Source organism: Eleginops maclovinus, chromosome 16 (genome assembly GCF_036324505.1).
Source record: "Eleginops maclovinus isolate JMC-PN-2008 ecotype Puerto Natales chromosome 16, JC_Emac_rtc_rv5, whole genome shotgun sequence".
Taxonomy (NCBI): Eukaryota; Metazoa; Chordata; class Actinopteri; order Perciformes; family Eleginopidae; genus Eleginops; species Eleginops maclovinus.
The window spans coordinates 603131-625177 of NC_086364.1; the positions used below are offsets into that span (position 1 = coordinate 603131).

The following is a 22047-nucleotide window of genomic DNA, read 5'->3' on the forward strand; positions in this document are numbered from 1 at the left end:
TTTTCTCAAAATTGTAGTTCAGTACAGTACTTGAGTAAATCTACTTAGTTACTTCCCACCTCTGATTGGCTCCTGCCCCTCTAACGTCCTCTGCATGGGTGTCCTCACTGCCCTTCTGGATCTCTCTTTCAGAAGCTGCAGGAGGGCGTTGTGTTGCCTGGAGACTGTTAACAAGGTCAGAGGTGGAGAGGTAAAGAGAGCTGACACCTCCTCCTCCCTCCACTTCCCCTTCACCTCTCTCCACAGAAAACCGCCTCTCTTCAGCAGACAGGTGAGTAACTTATTCTCTCTTATTTCTCTGACATCTCTTTGGCTTCAAAACCCATACTTTGTTTTTCTACAGTAAAGGATAGCATGTTCTTACTCAAAGTAATGCATCTCACCTAATTACACTACATCACATGTCATCACTTTTACTCAAGTACAAGATCTGAGTACTTCTACTTTTACTCAAGAAGATCTGAGTACTTCTCACACCTCTGGTTATAGGCATGGAGGTCTAAAAAAGCAACTTGAAATGATACTCTTCACTTTTGAATCCTTTGCTTGTGTATCTGGTCAACATGCGGCCCACTGTGATAGGACAGTGACAGGGTTTGAACAATGATACAGGAAGAGATCAGTAATCAGAGGAGCTGTGGCAGTGGTTTGGAGTTAAAGGGTATCAGGTAGCTCTACTCATGAGAAACTGGAGATACAAAGACAGAAATAGAGAAGGTTTCCCAACTTTATATCTTGTTTTCTTATCGAGATTTAGCTAACTTGACCTAACCGTTCACGCTTACAGAGCTTTGTAAAGTTTAGCACCTACTCTGCCTGGTGCCGTTATAGGCTGGTACAGATGTCATGTTATACCAGCTTCTCTATGGCTGTGTGCATGTATGTGACAAATAAAGAGGGTTTCATCCTCCGATTCTAATTCTAATTCTAATATGCTGTCTGCGATACTTTAAAAGCAACATTTTTCTCATAATGGGATATATATTCATTGGATTTTTTTGGCCATAAATTACCTAGGAAGAATGATACCACTTATATGTCTGCACAACATGGGGCTGAAGCCAGTCAGCTCAGTTTATCCTAAAGACCGGCAGCAATGGGAAATCACATGGAATCAGAATCAGTATCAGAATCAGTAAGCCAGGGATTTCTCATGTCATGGCGGCAGAGGTACAAATAAAACACAGGTAAAAGGCAAAAAAAAGCAATTAAAATAGACTTCCAAATGTAATAAAAAGTCAAGCACACGTTAAGTAGTGTACCATGGTAAAAGTGGCTTTATTTTAAAAAGTATACTGTGCTGTATATATGTATAAATTCTACAAATTGAAAAAATAAATATAGCATTTATTGCACATAAGAGTATATTGCCCAGTTTTTTTAAATTTACAGGAAGTGACGGACACCTCAAAGGGTCTAGTTATTTTCTAAAGCAAATTTCCTTACATTTTTTTGTGACATAAAACAGAATGCTTAAAATCCATTCAGGAGTGGCTTATGTCAAGCTCTGAAAACACTACAATTCCCGTAATGCAACTCAGTAGCATTCGATAATAACTCTCGAACTCTGCCTTTTAAAGAAAATCTGTTAAACAATCTTCTTCTATCTTTAGAGCGGCTATTTAATGTTAAAACATGTCTACTTTGAGGTGAAAGGGGTCACTTACTCACAAGACAAGGCAGGCATGTTTATTGTTAGCATATTTCTGCATGACACATTCAAAACATATTAAAAGCATTGAGATATATTGCAGAAGACACCCAATATAGACATATAATAAAACTGTCCTTAAAAAGCCAAAACAATACAAATGAAACAAACTGAAATGAACTAATACAGCTAAAAAAAATAAATACAGGAATCAGACTTACAGTGCAGTGTAAGATATAGATAGATAGATAGAATCGGAGGATGAAACCTTCTTTATTAGTCACACACTGTACATGCACACAGCAGAGCACACACAGTGAAATTGGTCCTCTGCATTTAACCCATCCTAGTAATAGAAGCAGTGGGCAGCTATCGTGCAGCCATGAATAGTTCTTAATTTTGACCTGCAGTTTTCTGGGAGTTTTTTCCAGATATTTGGAGCATAATAACTGCTTCTCTAAGTTTAGTTCTGACTCTGGGGACAGAAAGCAGACCAGAAGACCTGAGAGTTGTATCAACCTGGGTTCCAGCAGCAGCTAGAAGAAAGAAGCTAAAGAGCCATGTGTTTAATGTGCTAATGTATGCTAATGTTGTTCTGTCTGCTGGATAAGTAAATGAGCAACTGTTTGCTGATAGCCTTATCAACTGAGCGAGTTATCATTGTATATCCATAGCCTCCAAATGGTCTCAAATTCCTTTATTGCAGGTCTTAATACTCCATTAACATTTGAATTGCAGTCCTGTTTTTATACACTCTAAATAATTCTTCATAATGTGAGAGCAACTCCAGTTGTTGTTGTTGTTGTTCTCAGTCAGATAGCGTGTGTGTGTGTGTGTGTGTGTGTGTGTGTGTGTGTGTGTGTGTGTGTGTGTGTGTGTGTGTGTGTGTGTGTGTGTGTGCGCTGTGAATCCCTCTTGCAGCTGCTTCTGTTTCAGGATGTCTGCGATGCACTGGGAGGCCAGGCGGCGTCAGAGTGCTCTGGAGCGCAGGATGGCACGGGACAAGCAGCAGGTAAATATTATGATGAATGTTTTAAAGCAGTCACTGCTGTGGTGGAATTTAACTGTGAGTATTTACTCAGGTACTGTACTTAAGAACATTTTAAGGTAATTGTTGTTTAATGGGGTTTCGTGATTTTTTTTCTCCATTTTATAATACAAGAATACAGAGAAAAATAACAAAATATTTAAATAAGTAAGATTTTGATAACCTTTCCGAGATCCAGCACCTTATCGTGGTGAAGAGGTTTGTGTGCCCCGATGAACCTGGGGGCTGTGTTGTCTGGAACCTTGTGTTCCTGGTAGGGTCTCCCATGGCAAGTTGGTCTCAGGTAAGGGGCCAGACTAAGATTGGTTCAAACGACCTCATGAAAAACACACTTGAAAGCGAGGATACCTGGCCCGGAGGAAGCCTGGTGTCCCCTTCTGGAGCCAGGCCCAGAAGGAGGACTCGTTGGTGAGCGTCTGGTGGCCGGGCTTGCCACGGAGCCCGGCCGGGCACAGCCCGAAAAAGCAACGTGGGCAACACCTCCGCTTCTCCGTCCCGCGGGCCCACCACCTACGGGAAACAACGATGGGGTCGGGTGCGCTGCCAGAAAGGTGACAGTGAAAGCAGAGGGTCTCGACGGACCAGACTCAGGCGACAGAAGCTGGCTTTGGGGACGTGGAATGTCACCTCTCTGGGGGGGAAGGAGCCGGAGCTTGTGCGGGATGTGGAGCGTTACCAGTTGGATCTGGTGGGGCTCACCTCTACGCACTGTCGGCTCTGGAACCTTACTTCTTGTTGGAGTTTAACCCAGTGGACGAGAGGGTCGCCTCCCTACGCCTGCGGGTCATGGGGGGGAAAACTCTGACTGTTGTGTGTGCTTATGCACCAAACAGCAGTTCAGAGTATTCGGCCTTCTTGGAGACCCTGAAAGAAGTCCTGTATGGGGCTCCTGAAGGGGACTCCTTAGTCTTGCTGGGAGACTTCAACGCACACATGGGCAATGATGGAGACACTTGGAGGGGCGTGATTGGGAGGAACCTGATCTGAACCGGAGTGGTGGTTTGTTATTGGACTTCTGTGCTAGTCATGGATTGGCCATAACAAACACCATGTTCGAACATAAGGATGCTCATAAGTGTACGTGGTACCAGAGCACCCTAGGCAGAAGGTCCATGATCGATTTTGTTATCGTATCATCGGACCTGAGGCCGCATGTTTTAGACACTCGGATGAAGAGAGGGGCGGAGTTTTTAACTGATCACCATCTGGTGGTGAGTTGGGTTGAGTGGCAGGGGAAGCCTCTGGACAGACCTGGTAAGCCCAAACGTGTAGTGCGGGTGAACTGGGAACATCTGGAGGAGCCCCAAGTCCAGGAGGCCTTCAACTCACACCTCCGGCGGAGCTTTTCAGGCATCCCTGTGTAGGCTGGGAAACATTGAACCAGAGGGGACGGTGTTCAAAGCCTCTATTGCTGAAGCTGCGGCGGGGAGCTGTGGTCTCAAGGTCTTAGGTGCCTCAAGGGGCGGTAACCCTCGAACCTCCTGGTGGACACTGGTGGTCAGGGAAGCTGTCCAACTGAAGAAGGAGGCCTTTCGGGATATGTTATCCCTGGGTACTCCTGACACAGTTGCAAGATATCGACGGGCCCGAAGGGCAGCAGCCTCAGCCATAGCCGAGGCAAAGCAGCGGGTGTGGGAGAAGTTTGGAGAAGCCATGGAGAAGGACTTTCGGTCAACACCAAAGTTGTTGGTCCGGACCAGCTTTTTACTGTCGCAAGGATCCTGGGAGTACGCTCATCCGGTCTACATGTGCTTTGTGGATTTGGAGAAGGCGTATGACCGGGTTCCCAGGGAGATACTGTGGGAGGTGCTGCGGGAGTATGGGGCGAGGGGGTCTCTACTCAGGGCCATCCAATCTCTGTACTCCCAAAGCGAGAGCTGTGTCCGGGTCCTCGGTAGCTCGTCTGACCGATTTCCGGGTTGGCTTTTGCCAGGGCCACCAATCACCAATCCCGTTTGTGATATTCATGGATCGGATCGTGGCCGAGTGTGAAGTGGCTGGGATGAAGATCAGCACCTCCAAATCTGAGGCCATGGTTCTCAGCAGGAAACCGATGGACGGTCCACTCCAGGTAGGGAATGAGGACTTACCCCAAGTGAAGGAGTTCAAGTATCTTGGGATCTTGTTCTCGAGTGAGGGAACAATGGAGCGTGAGATTATACAAAAATAATAAGAGATATGGGCGCCTCATATGCTTTTCGAGTTTTACTTCTCTCCTGTAGAGTGGTATATACAGTGCGTGTTAATATATAGGGATTTTTTTCTCCAAAATACTACTTTTTTCCAAATTCACTACTACGTCATACACCCAGACTGTTTTGCCGATGTGGATCCAGCAGTGTGTCTGCTCTACTTTATTATTGAGCAGCAGAGCTGATGGAAACTGAGAAGTGACATGTGACACCCCAGCATGGGGTCAGACTGTTTCCTGTGTCAATCTGACAGCCTGTATCTTGTTGCTGATTTATGGGATGTGCTCTGACAGAAATATATATTAATCAGTCATGCGTAAAGGAACATCAACTTTAAATAAGTATCACAAGATTACAACATTTAAAAGTCAGTTACAGGAAGTCAAAAGAAAGACTAGTCCAAGCGTTTAATGCAATAAAAATGCACGGGTAGTGGACACAAGGCCTCCCGTGCATCTACAATGACTCTTGTGATCTTGGTTTTTGTGTTTCATATATAATGTATTTCAAATATAAACCCTTGACATAACTGCAGGAAGTAACTAACACAGTGAGATGGCAGTTGTGAAACAATATGGATGCAAGCTGCCGTTAAAAGAAGAAGAAGATTTTTAAAACAACTTTATTCGTTTTTTTTCACAACAAAGTCAGAAAAAACAATACATTCCATTAAAATCACCAGTTTTTCATGAATAATAAATACATATTATTTTAACATTGTACCCATAAAAGAGCATCCACATACACACACTACAACAAACTACATCTATCTTTTAAAATCTCAGTATTAGAGAGTCGTTACCCCACAGTGAGCACAGAACCTGCCCAACAGCCCACACATCCAAACAACCCTGCAAATTATTGGTCAGTTTGTAGTATGCATGCTCCACCTTCAGACGCGCTGCCACCAGCCCCCTCAGGCAGAGCACTACATCTGATGAAACCGCTCCTTAGGGTGGCCGAAGAGAAAGGGGTTCCAGAAAGAAAACCACTATCAAACAGTGGCTCCTCAAACAGCCACATCCTAGGACGGGCGTCAGGTGGTCTGGAAAAACTCAGGATCTTCCAGGCATTGATGACTGAACAGTAAAAAGGTTCAAGTCCAGTTATCTTGTACTCAGGGGCCTTGAGCAGAAACAGGTGTTTATCGAAACCAAAACCCCCTGCCTTCCAAAGCAACAGTCGGGCCATAGCCAGCCAGCATGGAGACGACCCATACAGCAGCCGCTGAGCTGCCTGTAGTTGAAAAGCAGCAGTCCTGGCAGTGATGTCCACAAGGCCCTGCCCCCCCTCAGGTACAGGACCGATGCTGGCACCCAGTGATGTCCCGACCAGAAGAAATCCACAAGGAGCCGCTGTAGTTGTTTCATGAGGTCCGGCAGTGGGGTTAATACCTGGAGTCTGTGCCACAGAGATAAGGCGACCAGATTGTTGGCTATGAGAACTCTTCCACTGTAGGACAGCTGGGGTAGCAGCCATTTCCATTTGGACAATTTAGCTTGCACTTTTCCCAGCACTCCCTTCCAGTTCTGTGCCACCATGTCCCCAGTCCCCAACCAAACTCCCAGGACCTTTAAACCCTTGTTTCCCCACCTGAAGTTACCAGGAAGACTGGGCCTATTCTCTACACGCCACTGACTTACCAAACAAGCCTCGCTCTTCTCCCAGTTAACTTTGGCTGAAGCAGCCTTACCATACAGAACTACACTGTCTTGTAGCTCCTGGATGTCTTGCTGACCCTGGATAGAGACAATGACATCATCAGCATAAGCTGATACAACCACAGGGGGGCCCTGAGCTGGCATACACAGGCCCCTCAGCCGGTTCCTAAGCCTGTTCAAAAGGGACTCGATGGCAATACTGTATAATGGGCCTGAGATAGGGCAGCCCTGCCTGATCCCCCTTTTAACTGGTACAGGTCTGCTCAGCCCTCCCCCACCTTCACAATACAACATGCATCAATGTACAGCAACTTCACCCAGGACAAAAAATTCTCCCCAACACCAAAAGCCTGCAATGTGGCAAACAGAAAGGAGTGATCAACACGATCAAACGCCTTCTCCTGGTCAATAGAAATGATACCAACATTTATGTTATACAGCTCACAGACGTCAAAAGTGTCTCATTAAAAACAAATTGTCCACAATTGATCTGCCAGGAATGCAATATGTCTGATCAGTTCCAATAAGAAGTTCAATAACACACTTCAGCCTATTGGCTAAAACCTTTGACAGTATCTTATAGTCTGTACATAACAGGGCCACAGGTCTCCAGTTCTTCAGCAGGGTTAAATCTCCTTTCTTAGGTAACAGTGAAATCACCGCACGCCTACAGGAAGCTGGAAGAGCCCCTTTTCCAAAGGACTCCTTAAACACGTCCAACAAGTCATGTCCTAAAATACTCCAGAAGTGTTTGAAAAAGTCTGCAGGTAAGCCGTCTATGCCTGGAGCCTTGCCCGAGGCCATCTGTGTCACTGCAGAGGCCAGTTCCTCCAGAGTAATGTCAGAACCCAAGGTGTCACTTTCTGCTGAACTCAACTGTGGAAGACCCTGAAGAAGTTCATCAGCAGCTTCCACATCCCAACCTTCAGCTTTGAACAGGTCTGTGTAGAAGGACACTGCATGTCTCCTCATCTCAGCAGGTTCAGAGGTTAGTTGTCCATCTGGAAGACGTAAACATACCACCTGTTTCCTTTGGCCCACAGACCTCTCTAGGTTGAAGAAAAAGGTGGTTGGTGCATCAATGTCTCTCATGGAAGTAAAACGGGCTCTGGTCAGAGCTCCTTTAGCTTTCTCCTGAAGAAAACAGTTAAGCTGTTGTTTTTTTAGGAGGGACTGTTCTATGTTTTCAACAGACACCCACTCTAACTCACTGATCTCCCTCTCTAACTGCTCTATAGCTCTTCTAATGTTTGCAGTGGAGTAGGATGTATACTGTTGGCAGAAAACTCTAATCTGAACCTTTCCTACCTCCCACCACTGACTCAGGGAAGGGAAACAGTTTCCCTCTGATTTCCAGTTAATCCAGAACAATTTAAAATTCTCACAGAAATTGAAATCTTGTAAAATTTTAACAATGAAGTGCTCTATCTAGGTTTTTCTGTAGTGGATAAAACCAAATCTAAGGACATTAGATGATGATCTGTGAAACCAACAGGTTGGATGTGACAGTTCACTGCTCGAGCGATAAAAGAGGCAGACATGTAACATCTATCTAACCTGGCTGCGCTAACGCCTCCATCTAGCATTCTCACCCAGGTGAATTGTTTAACTGAGGGATGTTTCATCACATAGTGTATAACACACTCGCTCTGTGCACTTGTGTCTAGCTTGTCTTTTAGTAACTGAAACAAAGATAAGCGTTCAGAGCCTCGATTGGAAGCGTAAATATTAATAAAAGTGAAAATAAACTGTAGAAGTTCCACTTTCACCATCAAGACTCTACCTGCCACTATCTCCGTGCTGGAAACAAGCTTAACATTTAAAGAGGGGGAGAATAAAACAGCTACCCCAGCACTAAGGTTAGAGCCATGACTGAGTACATACTGACCCCCCCACCACATTCCCCAGTCTGTCTCATTCAGGCTGTCACTGTGAGTTTCCTGCAGTAAGATCACATCTAATTTTTTCTGATCGAAAACCTCTGACACTAAAGCCCTTTTCTGTGCACTTCTACCCCCGTTAATGTTTAAAGAAGCAACCCTCAAAGCCTGCATTAGAGGAAAGACACAGAGAAAGAGAACCGACAGGTACACACAGCAGAGAGGAGACACCCAGTGTTGCATGATCATGTTGAAATTATTTGGACTTTTTCAGTTTCTTCCCCCTTTTGCACCTTTTTTCATGGCAGTGACATGTTTTCTGAGACGATATAGTTTCTTTTCATCCAACAGATCCATCCCTACAATTTTCTGGAGAGTGCTCACTGTCTGAAGAAACTTATTAGTGTCAGGAAAAAAATCCCTCACTTCCGCTGACTTGCCAAAAGACTCATTCAAAAAGACATTAATCTCTTCCAAAGAATATAAATCCGTATTCTGAGAGACATATCTGCAACCGAAACACTGTCAGAATCCCCCTCACCGTCTGTGTCCATCTCTGCTATCTCACTGTTTTCTGGAGCCTGTATCAGCTCTTCTTGCTGACCAGAGCCAGCCGGCAGCTCCTGCTGTGTGTCAACAGCCTCCACCTGTCTCACAGCACCAGTCCTCCTCTGTCCTGCTACAGTATCCTCCACCCTTTTACCTGTACCCACATTTTTAGCTCCACTCACCACACTCTCCACCGTCCCAGTTTCTTCTCTCACAACACTCGTCTGTACTAAGTCCGCAGCCTCCGGGGCCCCGGCAGGTGCAGCCGCAGCACCCGCGGCACTGTTTCCCGCACCAGGGCCCGTGTCGGGCTCAGCCGCCCCGGGATCAGCTGCCCCAGACGCACCAGGTGGAGCGGTGTGCCGTCTATGTGGACATGCAATGCGTTTGTGACCCAACTCCCCACACTTTAAACACTTAACGTTCCCAGAGCTGGCATACACCATGTAGAAACCATCTTCGTGTCCCACACGGAAAGACACATCGAGTGTCTGAGTGGGACAATTCAGAAACATGAACACTTGTCTGTTGGGTCTGGTTTGGCTCTGCCCTGTCCGTAGCTCCTTAACAGTCTCTGTTCCTCAGCGCAGAGGCTCCGGCTCCAGAGTTGCAGGATCCTCTGGGCCACCCGGACAGAGTGTAGACCCAGCAGTGAGCCCAAGGCCTGGGCATCGCTCAGCTCCGGCCCCACTGCTTCCACCACCTGCTGAAGGCTCAGGGTCCCAGATCTGCGCAGCACCACCGCCAGTCCTGGTGTCTCGCTGCAGCTAACGTCCAGCCTGGCTCCATGAATCACAGGCTCTTTTAACAACCAGTGCAGAGAGTCAGTGTTTGGACACCTTTTATGGTTAAAAAGGGCCCAAGACTTAAAAACACCTTGATAAAAGGGAGGTAGCCCACTTAACTTTACAATGGTTAAATCAGTTAAAAACAGAGCAGCATCCAGCCCCAGGTTACTCACGCGTCTCAGAATGCAGCTGCTCGCATCTCTCCACACCAAATCGGCCGGGCCGGTAAGATACCTTTGCAGGAACTGCATTCTAAAAGTGGCTGTTCGGCTGGCCAGGTGGACAAGGCCCTGTCCCCCCTCCTCTCTAGATAAAAACAGCACCCCCTGCGGCACCCAGTGTAGCCCATCCCAAAAGACATCTACCAATTTCTTTTGTATTTGGGCCGGTAGGCCTGAGGGAAGGTCTACACAGGTAAGACGGTGCCACAGTTGGGATGCCACAAGGTTGTTTGAAACCAAAAGTCTACCTTTAATGACATCTGCAGGAGCAGCCACTTCCATTTGGACAGTTTTTCCTCAATCTTCTCTGTGACGTTCTCCCAGTTCTTCTGGACTATATTTGTGTTCCCTAGGAACACACCCAGGTACTTTATGCCATCTCTTTTCCATGTCATTCCCTGGGGAAGAACTGGGAGACCGCCACGCCACTCACCGACAGCGAGGGCCTCACTCTTCTTCCAATTGACCCTCGCTGCCGATGCTGAACCAAAATCTGTCACAATATTGGTTAAAATGTCTGCATCCCTCTGGTCACTAATAAAAACAACGATGTCGTCCGCATACGCAGATAAAACCGTGCTTCCATTAAAACCAGGTAAAACCAGCCCTTGCAATTTAGAGCGTATTTTGCAGAGGAGGGGTTCTAGGGAGAGTGCATGGAGCATCCCAGACAGAGCACAGCCCTGCCGGACCCCTCTACACACTCTAAAAGGAGCACACAGCCCACCGTTGAACTTCAGCACACTCTCAATCTTATTGTACAAACCTTTGATCTTAGCTATGAAACCAGCGCTGAACCCAAACTTCTCCATTACTTTCCAGAGGAAGCTGTGCTCGACGCGGTCAAAAGCCTTTTCCTGATCTAGAGAAATCAGACCAGTATCAATGCCCAATGAGCTGGAGACCTCCAAAACATCTTGAATCAGGTGAACATTGTCCACCATGGACCTGCCGGGCACACAGTAGGTCTGGTCCCGATGGATGACTTGCTCAATAGCTCTCCCCAGCCTGGTGGCCAAAGCCTTGGACAGAATCTTGTAATCCACACACAGCAAAGACACAGGGCGCCAGTTTTTGATGTCCTGCAAGTTCCCTTTTTTTGGCAGCAGCGTGATCACCGCTCTGCTGCAGGACATTGGCATAGAGCCAGAGGCCAGACTCTCATTAAAAACGTCTAACAGGTCATGAGACAAGATGTCCCAATACACTTTAAAAAACTCAACCGAGAGGCCGTCGATACCAGGAGCCCGCTGTCCCTGCATGCCTTGCAGTGCGGCCTGCAACTCCTGCGTTGTCAACGGCCCTGCGAGCTGTGAGTTGGCCTCTTCAGAGACCTGAGGTAGTTCCGCACAAAACTCCTCTGACAGCGTTTCGTCCTCGTTGTATTCACTTGTGTAGAGGGTGGAATAAAAACTCACAGCTCGCCTCCTGATCTGGCTTGGCTCTGTTAATTCCTGCCCTGTGTCTGACAGCAGTGAGTGGACTACCCGCCTCTGTCCATTCTTTTTCTCCAGGCCGAAGAAGAAACTAGTGGGAGCATCCATTTCACTTATGTTTAAAAACCGGGACCTGACCAGTGCACCCTGAACTTTAACGTCCAGCAGGCTGGCTAGAGCCATCTTTTTCTCTTTGAGGATTTCAATATATCCTCGATCTCCTGTGGACTCGCTTATTGCTTCTAGTTCCACTATATCACTCTACAGGTCTTTCATAGATCTGATGTTGTCCTGTGTGACATTGAGGGTGTGCTGTTGACAGAGCATTCTTATCTCAGTCTTGCCATGGTCCCACCACTGCCTAAGACTGCTAAACTCTCCCTTCCTCTGTCTAAAAACACTCCAGAAATAAAAGGGCCTCTTTAAAATGTTTATCAAATGTTAAAACCGAATTAAAATGCTAATAAGCACTTCTCTGTAAAACATTTCTAATAAAAACATTACATAGAAGCAAAGAGTGATCTGTAAAACTAGCAGGCAATCACGGTGTGCCCCTCTTCCCTGCAACCAAAACACTTCATAACTGACGAGGTTGCAAAAATCACGTAGTCATAATCATCTACTTTAACGTGAAAACGGAGGTTGAGCTCCGCGTTCCGATTGTTAAGTAGTATCATATAGACCTGTCTGCGATGAGACACCACGTGCTTCAGTAACTGAGACTTACACCCAGACAGCATCTTCTTCACCGGAGAAACAAGTTTCCCGTGTCTGGATAGCTCTCTACTGAGGAACTCATCAGTTATGAAGGGAGGGACGTTGGACAGAACCACTTTGGTTGCGGGGAGCGTCAGCGGCTGCACCCGCACAACCGTGTCCGACCTTATCTCCCACAGCCAGCCCGATATCCTCCACAGTGCATGGGAAGCCGGCCGATATTTTGATGCCGTGCTTCCGCGTGAGTTTGGCAAAGTCTCCATTTACCATGGCATCAGACGCCGGCCGGCGAGACACCGGCAGGAGAAGCCCGCAAAACACCCCAAAACCACCACCAAAAGACACAAAAAGTAAAGCAAATGAAACTACCATTCACAAACTATATTAAATTAACACCCATAAACAAAATATAACGCAACAAGTGTCGTTCTTTTCTTCAACTCGCACTCCGAAAATCTCCCAGCATGCACCGGAACAAGAAGAAGAAGAAGAAGAAGAAGTCTTTGTTGTATCTCAAGCAACATGTAGTTCTGCTGTGTTTACCTTGTCTGGACCAAGCCACTAAATAATGGTAAGGGGCCCTGGAGGGGATGATTGCACTGATGCTAGAGGTCTAATAAAGGTGGGACGATTTAATCCATGGTCTTCCTAAAAACTGCTCTTTCCCACCTCTATCACTGTGTTTGTAAGGATTGGTCTGTTTTCTCACTTACAGCTGCTGCAGAAAGCTTCTGAGACCAGCTGCAATTCAACCGACTCAAACTCAACACAAGAGCAAGCAGGTAGCATCATCATTCTTCACTTTGACACATACAGCTCCCAAAAGATGAAGAGACCACTCCACATTTTTATGAAATGTCAGCATGTATTTCAACCATTCCAGTGTCTGTTGAATTCCAACACAGAGACATGTTGTCAGTAGTTTATAGAATACAATAAAAAAGGAGAAAAATTTAACTCAAAAACATACCAAAACAGGGAAACTGATAATGTTCAAGTGGTCTCTTAATTTATTCCGGAGCTATATATATATATACATATATATATATATACACTGTATGTTTAGCACAGAACATCTGTTTAATTGATTGCATCAAAGGTTTGGTTTAGACATATTTTCTCTATAGGTAAAATAATAAAATGTTTGGTGATCTTCTGAGTTTTCTTCTGGCACCATCATCAGGTCAAAATGTGATTTTTGTCCAATAATCAAGCCAATATTTCCTTATACCTAAACATAAAAGACATATAAGGGCTTGGAACCAGAGGGGCGTAAGTGGCATTTTGGGCGAAAATGAGTTCTATATGTCAAATTAAAGGTCTTGATGAGCTCTATCTAGTCGTGCCAAAAAGAGGCATCAGAAATCAACCTGTATTGAATAAAGTAACAAAACAACCAAGATGTCACAAAAGTTTGAGCATTGTTTGGAGCCAGAAGGGCGCAAGTCCACTTACTCCCTTCTGGCTCTGAACAATACAAGAGCCTACAGTATTTCTCAGAGCCAGAAGGGCGTAAGTGTAGGTAGTGCCCCCAAACAGCACTAACTAAAATGGAAAGATTTTTCCAGGAAAGATACAAACAAGCTCTACTTGGAAGGATCTCTGAATTTGCCACAAATGTATGCACTGTATAAAGAGAAATGCGAACAGGAGTGGAAGATTAAACCAGAAAAACAAAGTCTTTATAGAACAGTGTTTGACAATGAGTTCAATCTTGCCTTTCACACTCCGAAGAAAGATGCATGTAAACACTGTGAATGGTACCAACGTTTAGAAGACACTGAGAAGACTAATCACAAGGATGAATATGATGCCCACCAGTTAAGAAAGACCCAGTCCAGAGAACAAAAAGAAAATGATAAAAAGAAAGCAAAAGAACATGTGTCATACAAGGCTGTCACTTTTGACCTGGAACAAGTGCTGACCACTCCCTGGAGCAGCGTAAGTAGCCTGTTCTACTCACGCACGCTAAGTACGTACAACCTCACTGTGTATGAATTAGACAGTAAAGATGTCGAGTGTTGCGTGTGGCATGACGGGGAAGGCTGGCCGTGGATCTTCAGAGATCAGCACATGTGTTTACAAGTACCTTAAGGAACTTAGTCCTCATGTAAAACACGCAGTTCTTTATTCAGATACTTGTGGTGGACAGAACAGGAATGCTGCCTTTAGCCTGATGTGCATGCATGCTGTCAGCTCACTGCCTCTCTCCACTATTGACCATAAATACATGGAGTCTGCTCACAGCCAGATGGAGTGCGATAGTGTGCATGCTGCAGTGGAAACTGCAAGAAGAAAAGTTTCTATCTACTCCCCTGATGGCTACTACACACTTGTGGAAAGGCAAAAAGAACAACCCATACAGTGTACATGAACTTGGACACAAGGACTTTCTGGACTTCAAGTCCCTCTCCAACCACTTACTCAAAAACAGAATAAAAGATGAGGAGGGACAAGCAGTTCATTGGCAGAAGATTAAATGGTTCCGCTACACGAAAGAGGAGCCAAAAACAATCTTCTTCAAGTATGATTTCACCGCCCCAACCTTCTGAAAAGTGACGGTGGCACAACAGGCAACCAGAGGCACCAGAGGCACCAGAACCACACACCCCAGCTCAATGTATGAAAGTCCTCCAGGGATCAGTGCCTTAAAGAAAAAAGACCTACTCACCCTGTGCACCAACGGCAGTATTCCTCACCTATTATGCAGAGTTCTATAACACTCTGACAGTGGGCAGTGAGTGAACAGATAGCCTAAGTGAACTGAAAAGTGAAATGCTTAAAAAACAAGAGAACTGAAATTAAACAGTTTGAAATTGACACCAATCTCAGAATGAGCACTGAGGGGAGATGAGAATTGAGCGAAATTGCGTAGGAAAGCAATGGCCAGGCTAAATTGGAATAAAACTAAATTGAAAATTGAAAATAGTAACAAAGCAGAATGTGTCTATTGTATACACTAGTTTAAATAAAATGAAAAATGAATTACTTATAAAGTTACAGTGTTTTTAACCAATGTTTTGACCAATCATTTCTGCATTGATCAGCAGATAGCCCTATTTGTCTTTAGAAGAATTGGAAATGTTTGGTGGCAAAAAGGCATATCTGATGTTTTTGCCATATTTTTAAGATTTTACAAGGTTTTAGAATATGTTCATTGTGTTAATATGCCATAATATTTTTACTTAACGACTAACTCATATAAGTATGTATGTGGTTGCAATGTTGTGGTTGAAGGTTAATAAATACAGTTGATTGAGGTGTGGTCAAAATTTTGTTTTGGCTGTCCTGTAAAGTTTGTCAAATGCCACTTACTCCCCTCTGGTTCCTAACCCTCGATATGATTGATATATATTAAACGTTGTGAAGCGGTCCCACAGGAACAGTTTTAAACATGTGACCATAACTCAGTAAGTTATTATTAAGTATTTCACAATTTGGTTAGGTTTAGGAAATATTGAAGTTTAGAAAGTAATGTAGGAACGTTTTTCACATTTAGAAACCCAACATGGTGGGATTTGGTTTCACACCTGTACCTTGGTGTCTTGGGTGAAAGTCTTGTCTATGTTTGACCCAGCCATGCAACCCGACCCCCCTCCCCATGTGGAGCAGATACAGCCTTTATTTGTGTACAATGACATCCTAACCTTGGCTCATAACCAAATATCTGTAAAACCAATCACATTCCCATGAGCCAAAGTGGTGTGTTGTGCGTTTGCAGACCACCTATAAGACATGTCTATATTGTTTTTACGTCTCTTATGAGAGTTTTCAATCTTTAAGTAAGGTGTTATCCTCCTGTGTCTTACATCTTTTTAATATATAAATGTATTTATTGTTTTGAAATGTGGTAAAGAAATACAGATGAATTGGATGCATTAACAGATGTTAGCATGCTAACATGCTGCACTAAGAGTCGGTTTACACATGAGATGAATTTGCTTTGGTATAAATGGTGCACACAAACACACAGAGATAAGAATAAGTAGCAAAAAATAGGCATGAAAGATATTCTAAGACTATTGTAACAAATAAAAAATAAAGACAATATTGACACAAAATATAATATTAAGTTGTTTGCCTTTCCTACATAGAGAATTCATACATTTCTTCATTTACAATGAAGAATTAAAAGTTGCAGTTGCTGGGAAAAAGATTAATAAAGGTTGTGTTTGTTGGACAACTAGTGAGCAAGAAGAAGGCTCTGTAGAGATGAAGGTGAGCAGAGTAGTGATGCTTCACCCTGACACCCACCTTTCACACAACAGGAAATATGTTTTTCACATGTGATTTTTACCAGCTGAGGTCCAGTGTCCCCACTGTAAGGGCATCCTGAAGACACCTGTCCATCACAGTGCCAAGGTGCCCAACAGATACTCGGTAAGTATCTACAACCCCACTGTCCTAAACCCCCCTCCTCTCCATGAGTGACATCACTGAAATGAAAGTGTAGGGTAGATTTGCTACTGGTAACACTGTGTTAGTTTACAAGAGGCACAGCCCTTTACAATCTACGTTTACACATAAATATAAGAGTACAGCAGGTGTTTCAGTATTCTCTGTTTATCTCAGTCTCTACAGTACACCCAGCAGTGGTGAAGAAGAAGAGGAAAAGCGTCGTTCTCTGACAACCTCACTGGATTACTGGACCTTTAAGAGAGAAGAAATAACTTCCCATAGCAGCAGGTGGCGGGAAAACCTGAGGATATATAAGCCGTTGTTACATGAACGAAGCAGTGTTTCCAACACTGCTAAATATCTGAGCCTTTGAATCATTAAATGAGAGGGAGATAAAAGAAAAAAATGTAAGATCCTGTGTGTGCCCTCTTGACATTTGCTGTGTTTTTCTTCTAGAGCACTGATTTGGTTTAGCTTGAGTGATTTCAACTAATATCCTGCAGAAATGAAATGAGTTCAGCTAATACTGATGTCAGTTTGTAATGTTTCCAGTAAGAAAACCTTCCTCTCTCTCAGAGCTCTTTTCACCAGGATGGAAACATGTGATGACCATTCAACAATAATAATAATAATTACTTACATTTATTTAACTTAGGTTGGAAGGCTAATCTAAACTAGGTGAGTTTTCATGGTTGACTTGAAGAGATCCAGAGAAGGGGCGTTCTGGACTTCAGCAGGGAGGGAGTTCCAGGGGGTCAGGGCAGCCATGCTGAAAGCACGATCCCCGAATATGCAGAGGTTTAAACGGGGGATGGAAAGTAGGCCAGAGTCTGAGGATGGCAGAGTACGGGACGGGATGTATGGGTGGGGGAGATCTGTGAAGGACTTGTAGGTGAGGAGGAGGAGTTTGTAGGTGATGAGGGACTTGACCGGGAACCAGTGGAAGTGACGGAGCAGGGGTGATGTGCTGCCGGGGCTTAGTGTAGCAGCAGGGTCATCAGAAAAATCACCAGAAGCAGAAAGACAGGAAGTGAACACTAACAGGAACACGGTCTGGGCTCTGCAGGGTTCAATGACTTGTTCGAGAAAACCTGGATCAGGGTCTGCTGTTTATTTTAAATGAAGTTGTTGTTGTCGCAGTTCCAGCCGTTGGTACTCAGTGGAACAGATCATTTTTTCCCCTAGAAGACACAATATGATCATTTTTAGGTCGATAATATAATTTAAAATTGATATTGAGAGTCAAGTCATTGGTTTATTTAGTAGCCGTGTAATAAGCGGGAGAATGTACAACGAGGCGGTCATTAAAGAAAAAAGATCAACATCCCTCTGCGAATCCTTACTTTCTTGCTATGCCATTGATGTAGATCTTTTCTGTCACGTTTGCTTGCTTTTTTAACCCATCATGAACTTTGGATATCTTTTAAAGGTAAATAAAATCCCTAATTCCAACCTTTACCTGCTGTCCCAGTTGTATCCCTCCATGTAGGTTTTCACTATTGAAAACGTCTAAATCAGTGGAGTTCAAACCTTTTTCACAGAGGGACACACAGAAACACATACTAAGGGCTGGGCCCCTCACTAGAGGTGAGGTATATTGCCTCATAAGTTAAGTTATACGTTAGCAAAATCAATCAGATGTAGGTACATGATGCTTGATACTTGAAAAGGATTTAAGAAAAAACTGCCTACATCCCAGCTCTCCATGGGGGTTGATTTATTTATTTGGCATGTCATTCCTTAAAACATAAGCCTCAGATTGCTGATAATAAGAGGAAATAGGAAGGTATATATATCAAGCTTTTTATGCAAATAAGTTATTGGGCTTTTTTTTATCAACTAAGAGTTTTTAGAAAATGTTTCAACTTTAATTAACAGAATGTATTTGAAAAGTGGGCTTAGTTTTATATATGTTTACATATATACTTAAGAAGTACAATATAAGAAAACACAAGTTTCAGGTGTGGGCCATATAGAGTGGTGCAGGAGCGAGTCCTAAAACCCAGAAGTGAGTTAGCATTTTACAACTTCTGGTTCCCTCGTCTCAGAGTCAGTGGGATTTCTCCGTAGGATTTCGGAAAAATGGCTCGAAATAAGTACAATAAACACATCACTAGTGATGTAGAGCACCATTCTTTTTTTTGTAACCAATCACTTCTCAGAGGGGTGTGGCCAGCCGCAGCTCATTAGCATTTAAAGCTACAAACACAGAATCAGCACTTTAGGAACAGTGCTGAAGCCAAGGGGTATGAGGCATGCTACAATGATCTGTTTGGTGTTTCAGACAAATACTTCAGAGACATGTGTTGTAGACCTTTAAATATATATATATATATATATACTGTATATAGATATAAAAATATATATATACAGCCGTGGAAAAAATTAAGAGACCACATTTAAATCTTTATCTCTACATGTATGGCAGCCATTACAGTGTCTGTTGAATTCCAACACAGGAAAAAATTGCCAGCAGTTTATAGAATGCAAAAAAAAAAAAAAAATGTAACTCAAAAGACGTACCTATAAGAAATAAAACAAGAGAAAGTGTTAATGTTGAAGTGGTCTCTTAATTTTTTCTGCAGCTGTACATGTATATACATATATATGTATGAGGATGGTAAAATGAATTTACAAAAGGTATATATATAATAAATATATATATGAAATGTTTGCGTACAATCCCCAACATGAAACAAGGTGGTCGAGATCTGTACAGTTAATATTCAAAATCAGTTCATTCAGCTGCTGGATTTACTCCAGGTGAATTAAAGTCTGATTTAAGGGCTGATTATATTTACCATCATTAATCCAGATCTGTAACTAAAGGTGTTAAATAAATGTAGTGGAATAAAAGTACACCATTTACCACTGAATTGTAGTTGTGTAGAAAAGCAAAGCATAGTTTGTAGGCGCTGTATGCAATGTGAGCGTAGTTTCAGACATCGTTAATAGTTAAAAAAATAAAAATAAAAAACTTCTTTAATTTTTTTCCCTTTTATTTACGGCGCCCCCGCATGGATGGATGCGTCGTTAGCATTCACCTATCACTGATTCTTGAAACTTTGCCAAAAACATGTCCCACTAAGAAAAGTGCTAATTCTGTTGGAAATGAATAACATTTTCATGAATAAAAAGAATCAAGGTTATAATCAGAGGGTCTTTTGCACAGATGTAAGGTTCTTTCATAGTTTTAGTTTTATTTTTTATTAATTTAATGATTATATAGGGGCCCATTGCCTACAAAATCAGTTGTCCTCGGATAGGAGATAATCATTTCAACTTGATTAAAAAAACTAAAAGTAATAATTTAATAGAATAATATTCTTACCACATGAAAGAGTACATTGTTATATGTATTAAAAACTACAAACAGTGAATTTTGAATAATATTTACCATTATTTTGTGGTTGCTCAAAATGCGTCCCACATATTCGTCACCACCGTCAGATATTAATAAAAGGCAATAAAATCAGCCAACTACAAGGGCAACTACATTCCTGAGGACCCCCTTTTCAAACCTTCAGCTTTACTGTATGCTTCAAGATCACTCAAGCTCCTGTAAGTTTGCTATTTTCTCTAAAACTTGTACATTTTTTATCTGACTGCTACTGTCACAACCATAACATGTCAACACCGTCTCTTTTGTATAGAAAATATTAGATTAGATTATGACATAAATGTAGACTTTTTAAGACGAGGTCTGGGGTAGCTAGCAAACGAGGGGAAACAAGATGGCTAATGTGAACAACTCATGCATGTCATGTAAAAGAGTAGGTTTTTGTCACCACCGTCAGACATCACCACCGTCAGGTTTTCTGTCTGACGGTGGTGACATACTGTCTGACGGTGGTGACAAAAACCTCCAAATTGTCCTCAAGGGAGGCTAAAGTATATTTTTTTACCACAATAACAATACACTGCATGCTACTACCACCATTGATGAACCATATATATATATATACCATCGGCCTATCGCCCAATCCTAGGGGATGAGGTGTGCCTTCTCTCTTTCTAAATTCACTATTATGCCATGTTCATTTGGCTTACGTCATGGGGGATGCACATAGTGCACCTACTACCTACCTACATAGCACATAGTACACCTACAATATCCCTTGTAGGCTATGCACCTCCAATGACTAAAGCCAAATGAAAATAGCATGACAACATTTAACCAAATATATGTTAAAACAATATATTTCCACACTTGAATTTGTCATCTGGTATTGGTAAGACTACTCTGACTATACCTTATAGGAGGCTGAATTTTCACTGGGGTCAGTAAAAAGTAATATATGTCAGTGGTAACCGTCAAACCTTAAACTCTTAAGTCAAAGTGTTCAATATGTCACTCCCGCTTTAGATGAAATGCAGCTTTTTATAGTAATTACACTCAACTTTGACTTTATGTCAATGATAGCTTATTGCGTCATTGAACCTATATGTTTCTTATTGAATGTTTGCCACAGTGTTCACAATTGTTATTTGTTATCTGTTCTTCACGTCCAATATACAGTTTACAGAAGAATATTATGTATTATTTTATGAGTAGGGGGCACTAGATGACAGTTTAAGATGATGTCAGTGAGGAATTGTAATCACTTTATTTTTTAACTATGATGATATTTGATGATATGGGGGTGGGGTACTTTTATTAATGATATTGCTTAATTGTACCTTAAGTTCCTTAATGAAATGTTTATCACATTTCTCACAATTGTTATTTGTTGTACCAAATTGTTAAATAAAGTTGTTAAGCAAGGCATTGACTTAAGTGGTATACATTTTGGAATTGTATGTTGTAATGAGGACACTGTCACCACCGTCAGATTAGTGTCACCACCGTCAGAGGGAGTTTTATTTGTTTTAAATGAATATGCGTGTAATCTGTTTCTTCAGTGCTGTTGAGTTATTAAAGTAATAGTCTCTTTTCATACAAAAATGTGTTTTTTAAGTAAAAAAACATTACTTTGTCTGTTTAAGCTAAAAGTTAACGTTGTATGATGTAAGATCTTTTAAAGGAGCACACGCGAAACAGTATAAAAAATGAGCAAAAGTGAATATTCAACATTTAACAGCATATATGTGTACTTAGAATGCCAGATAATGATTTAAAAGCTCTAAATACATATTAGACTAAATACAAATAAAAAATAAATCACTTTTTATTGTGTCTGACGGTGTTTACAAAAACAAAGTAATGACTGGAAAAACCTATTTTATGAAAAAAATACAAAATGAGGAGGTTGCACCGGTACATTGCTGAACAGCCAAGACCTTGGTCTATAATGATATAACTTCAGATTTTGTAATTTCACAAACTTTTTACTTTCAAAATTAAAACCTGTTTTATCCAAATTCCCAAGAATCAGTGCTATACTGCCTATTCCTGCTCACTGAATACTGCCAAATGATGGACAGGAAGTCACAGTTTTGATGTGATTGGAGTTGATGGGGAGCCAGCCAGGTCAAAACCTTTAGATCCCTGGATTCCTGAATCAAA

General features: G+C 42.7%; 1 protein-coding gene across 1 annotated transcript; it reads left to right on the forward strand.

Moving 5' to 3' along the window:
- The first annotated feature begins 251 nt into the window (after positions 1–251).
- Positions 252–17874, forward strand: LOC134878555 (coiled-coil domain-containing protein 200-like). Its single transcript, XM_063904661.1, has 5 exons — positions 252–271; positions 2573–2663; positions 12859–12925; positions 16444–16523; positions 16716–17874. Exons 2-5 carry the CDS (start codon positions 2589–2591, stop codon positions 16740–16742), a joined length of 249 nt encoding a protein of 82 aa, XP_063760731.1. The 5' UTR covers positions 252–271; positions 2573–2588; the 3' UTR covers positions 16743–17874.
- Positions 17875–22047: the final 4173 nt, after the last annotated feature.

What these genes read in the sequence shown, in the direction of transcription:
- LOC134878555 (XM_063904661.1), top strand. Translation starts at nt 2,589, where the DNA reads ATGTCTGCGATGCACTGGGAGGCCAGGCGGCGTCAGAGTGCTCTGGAG. An exon ending in TGGCACGGGACAAGCAGCAG is followed by an intron (nt 2,664 to 12,858) that starts GTAAATATTATG and finishes TCTCACTTACAG; the next exon opens with CTGCTGCAGAAAGCTTCTGA. An exon ending in CTCAACACAAGAGCAAGCAG is followed by an intron (nt 12,926 to 16,443) that starts GTAGCATCATCA and finishes GATTTTTACCAG; the next exon opens with CTGAGGTCCAGTGTCCCCAC.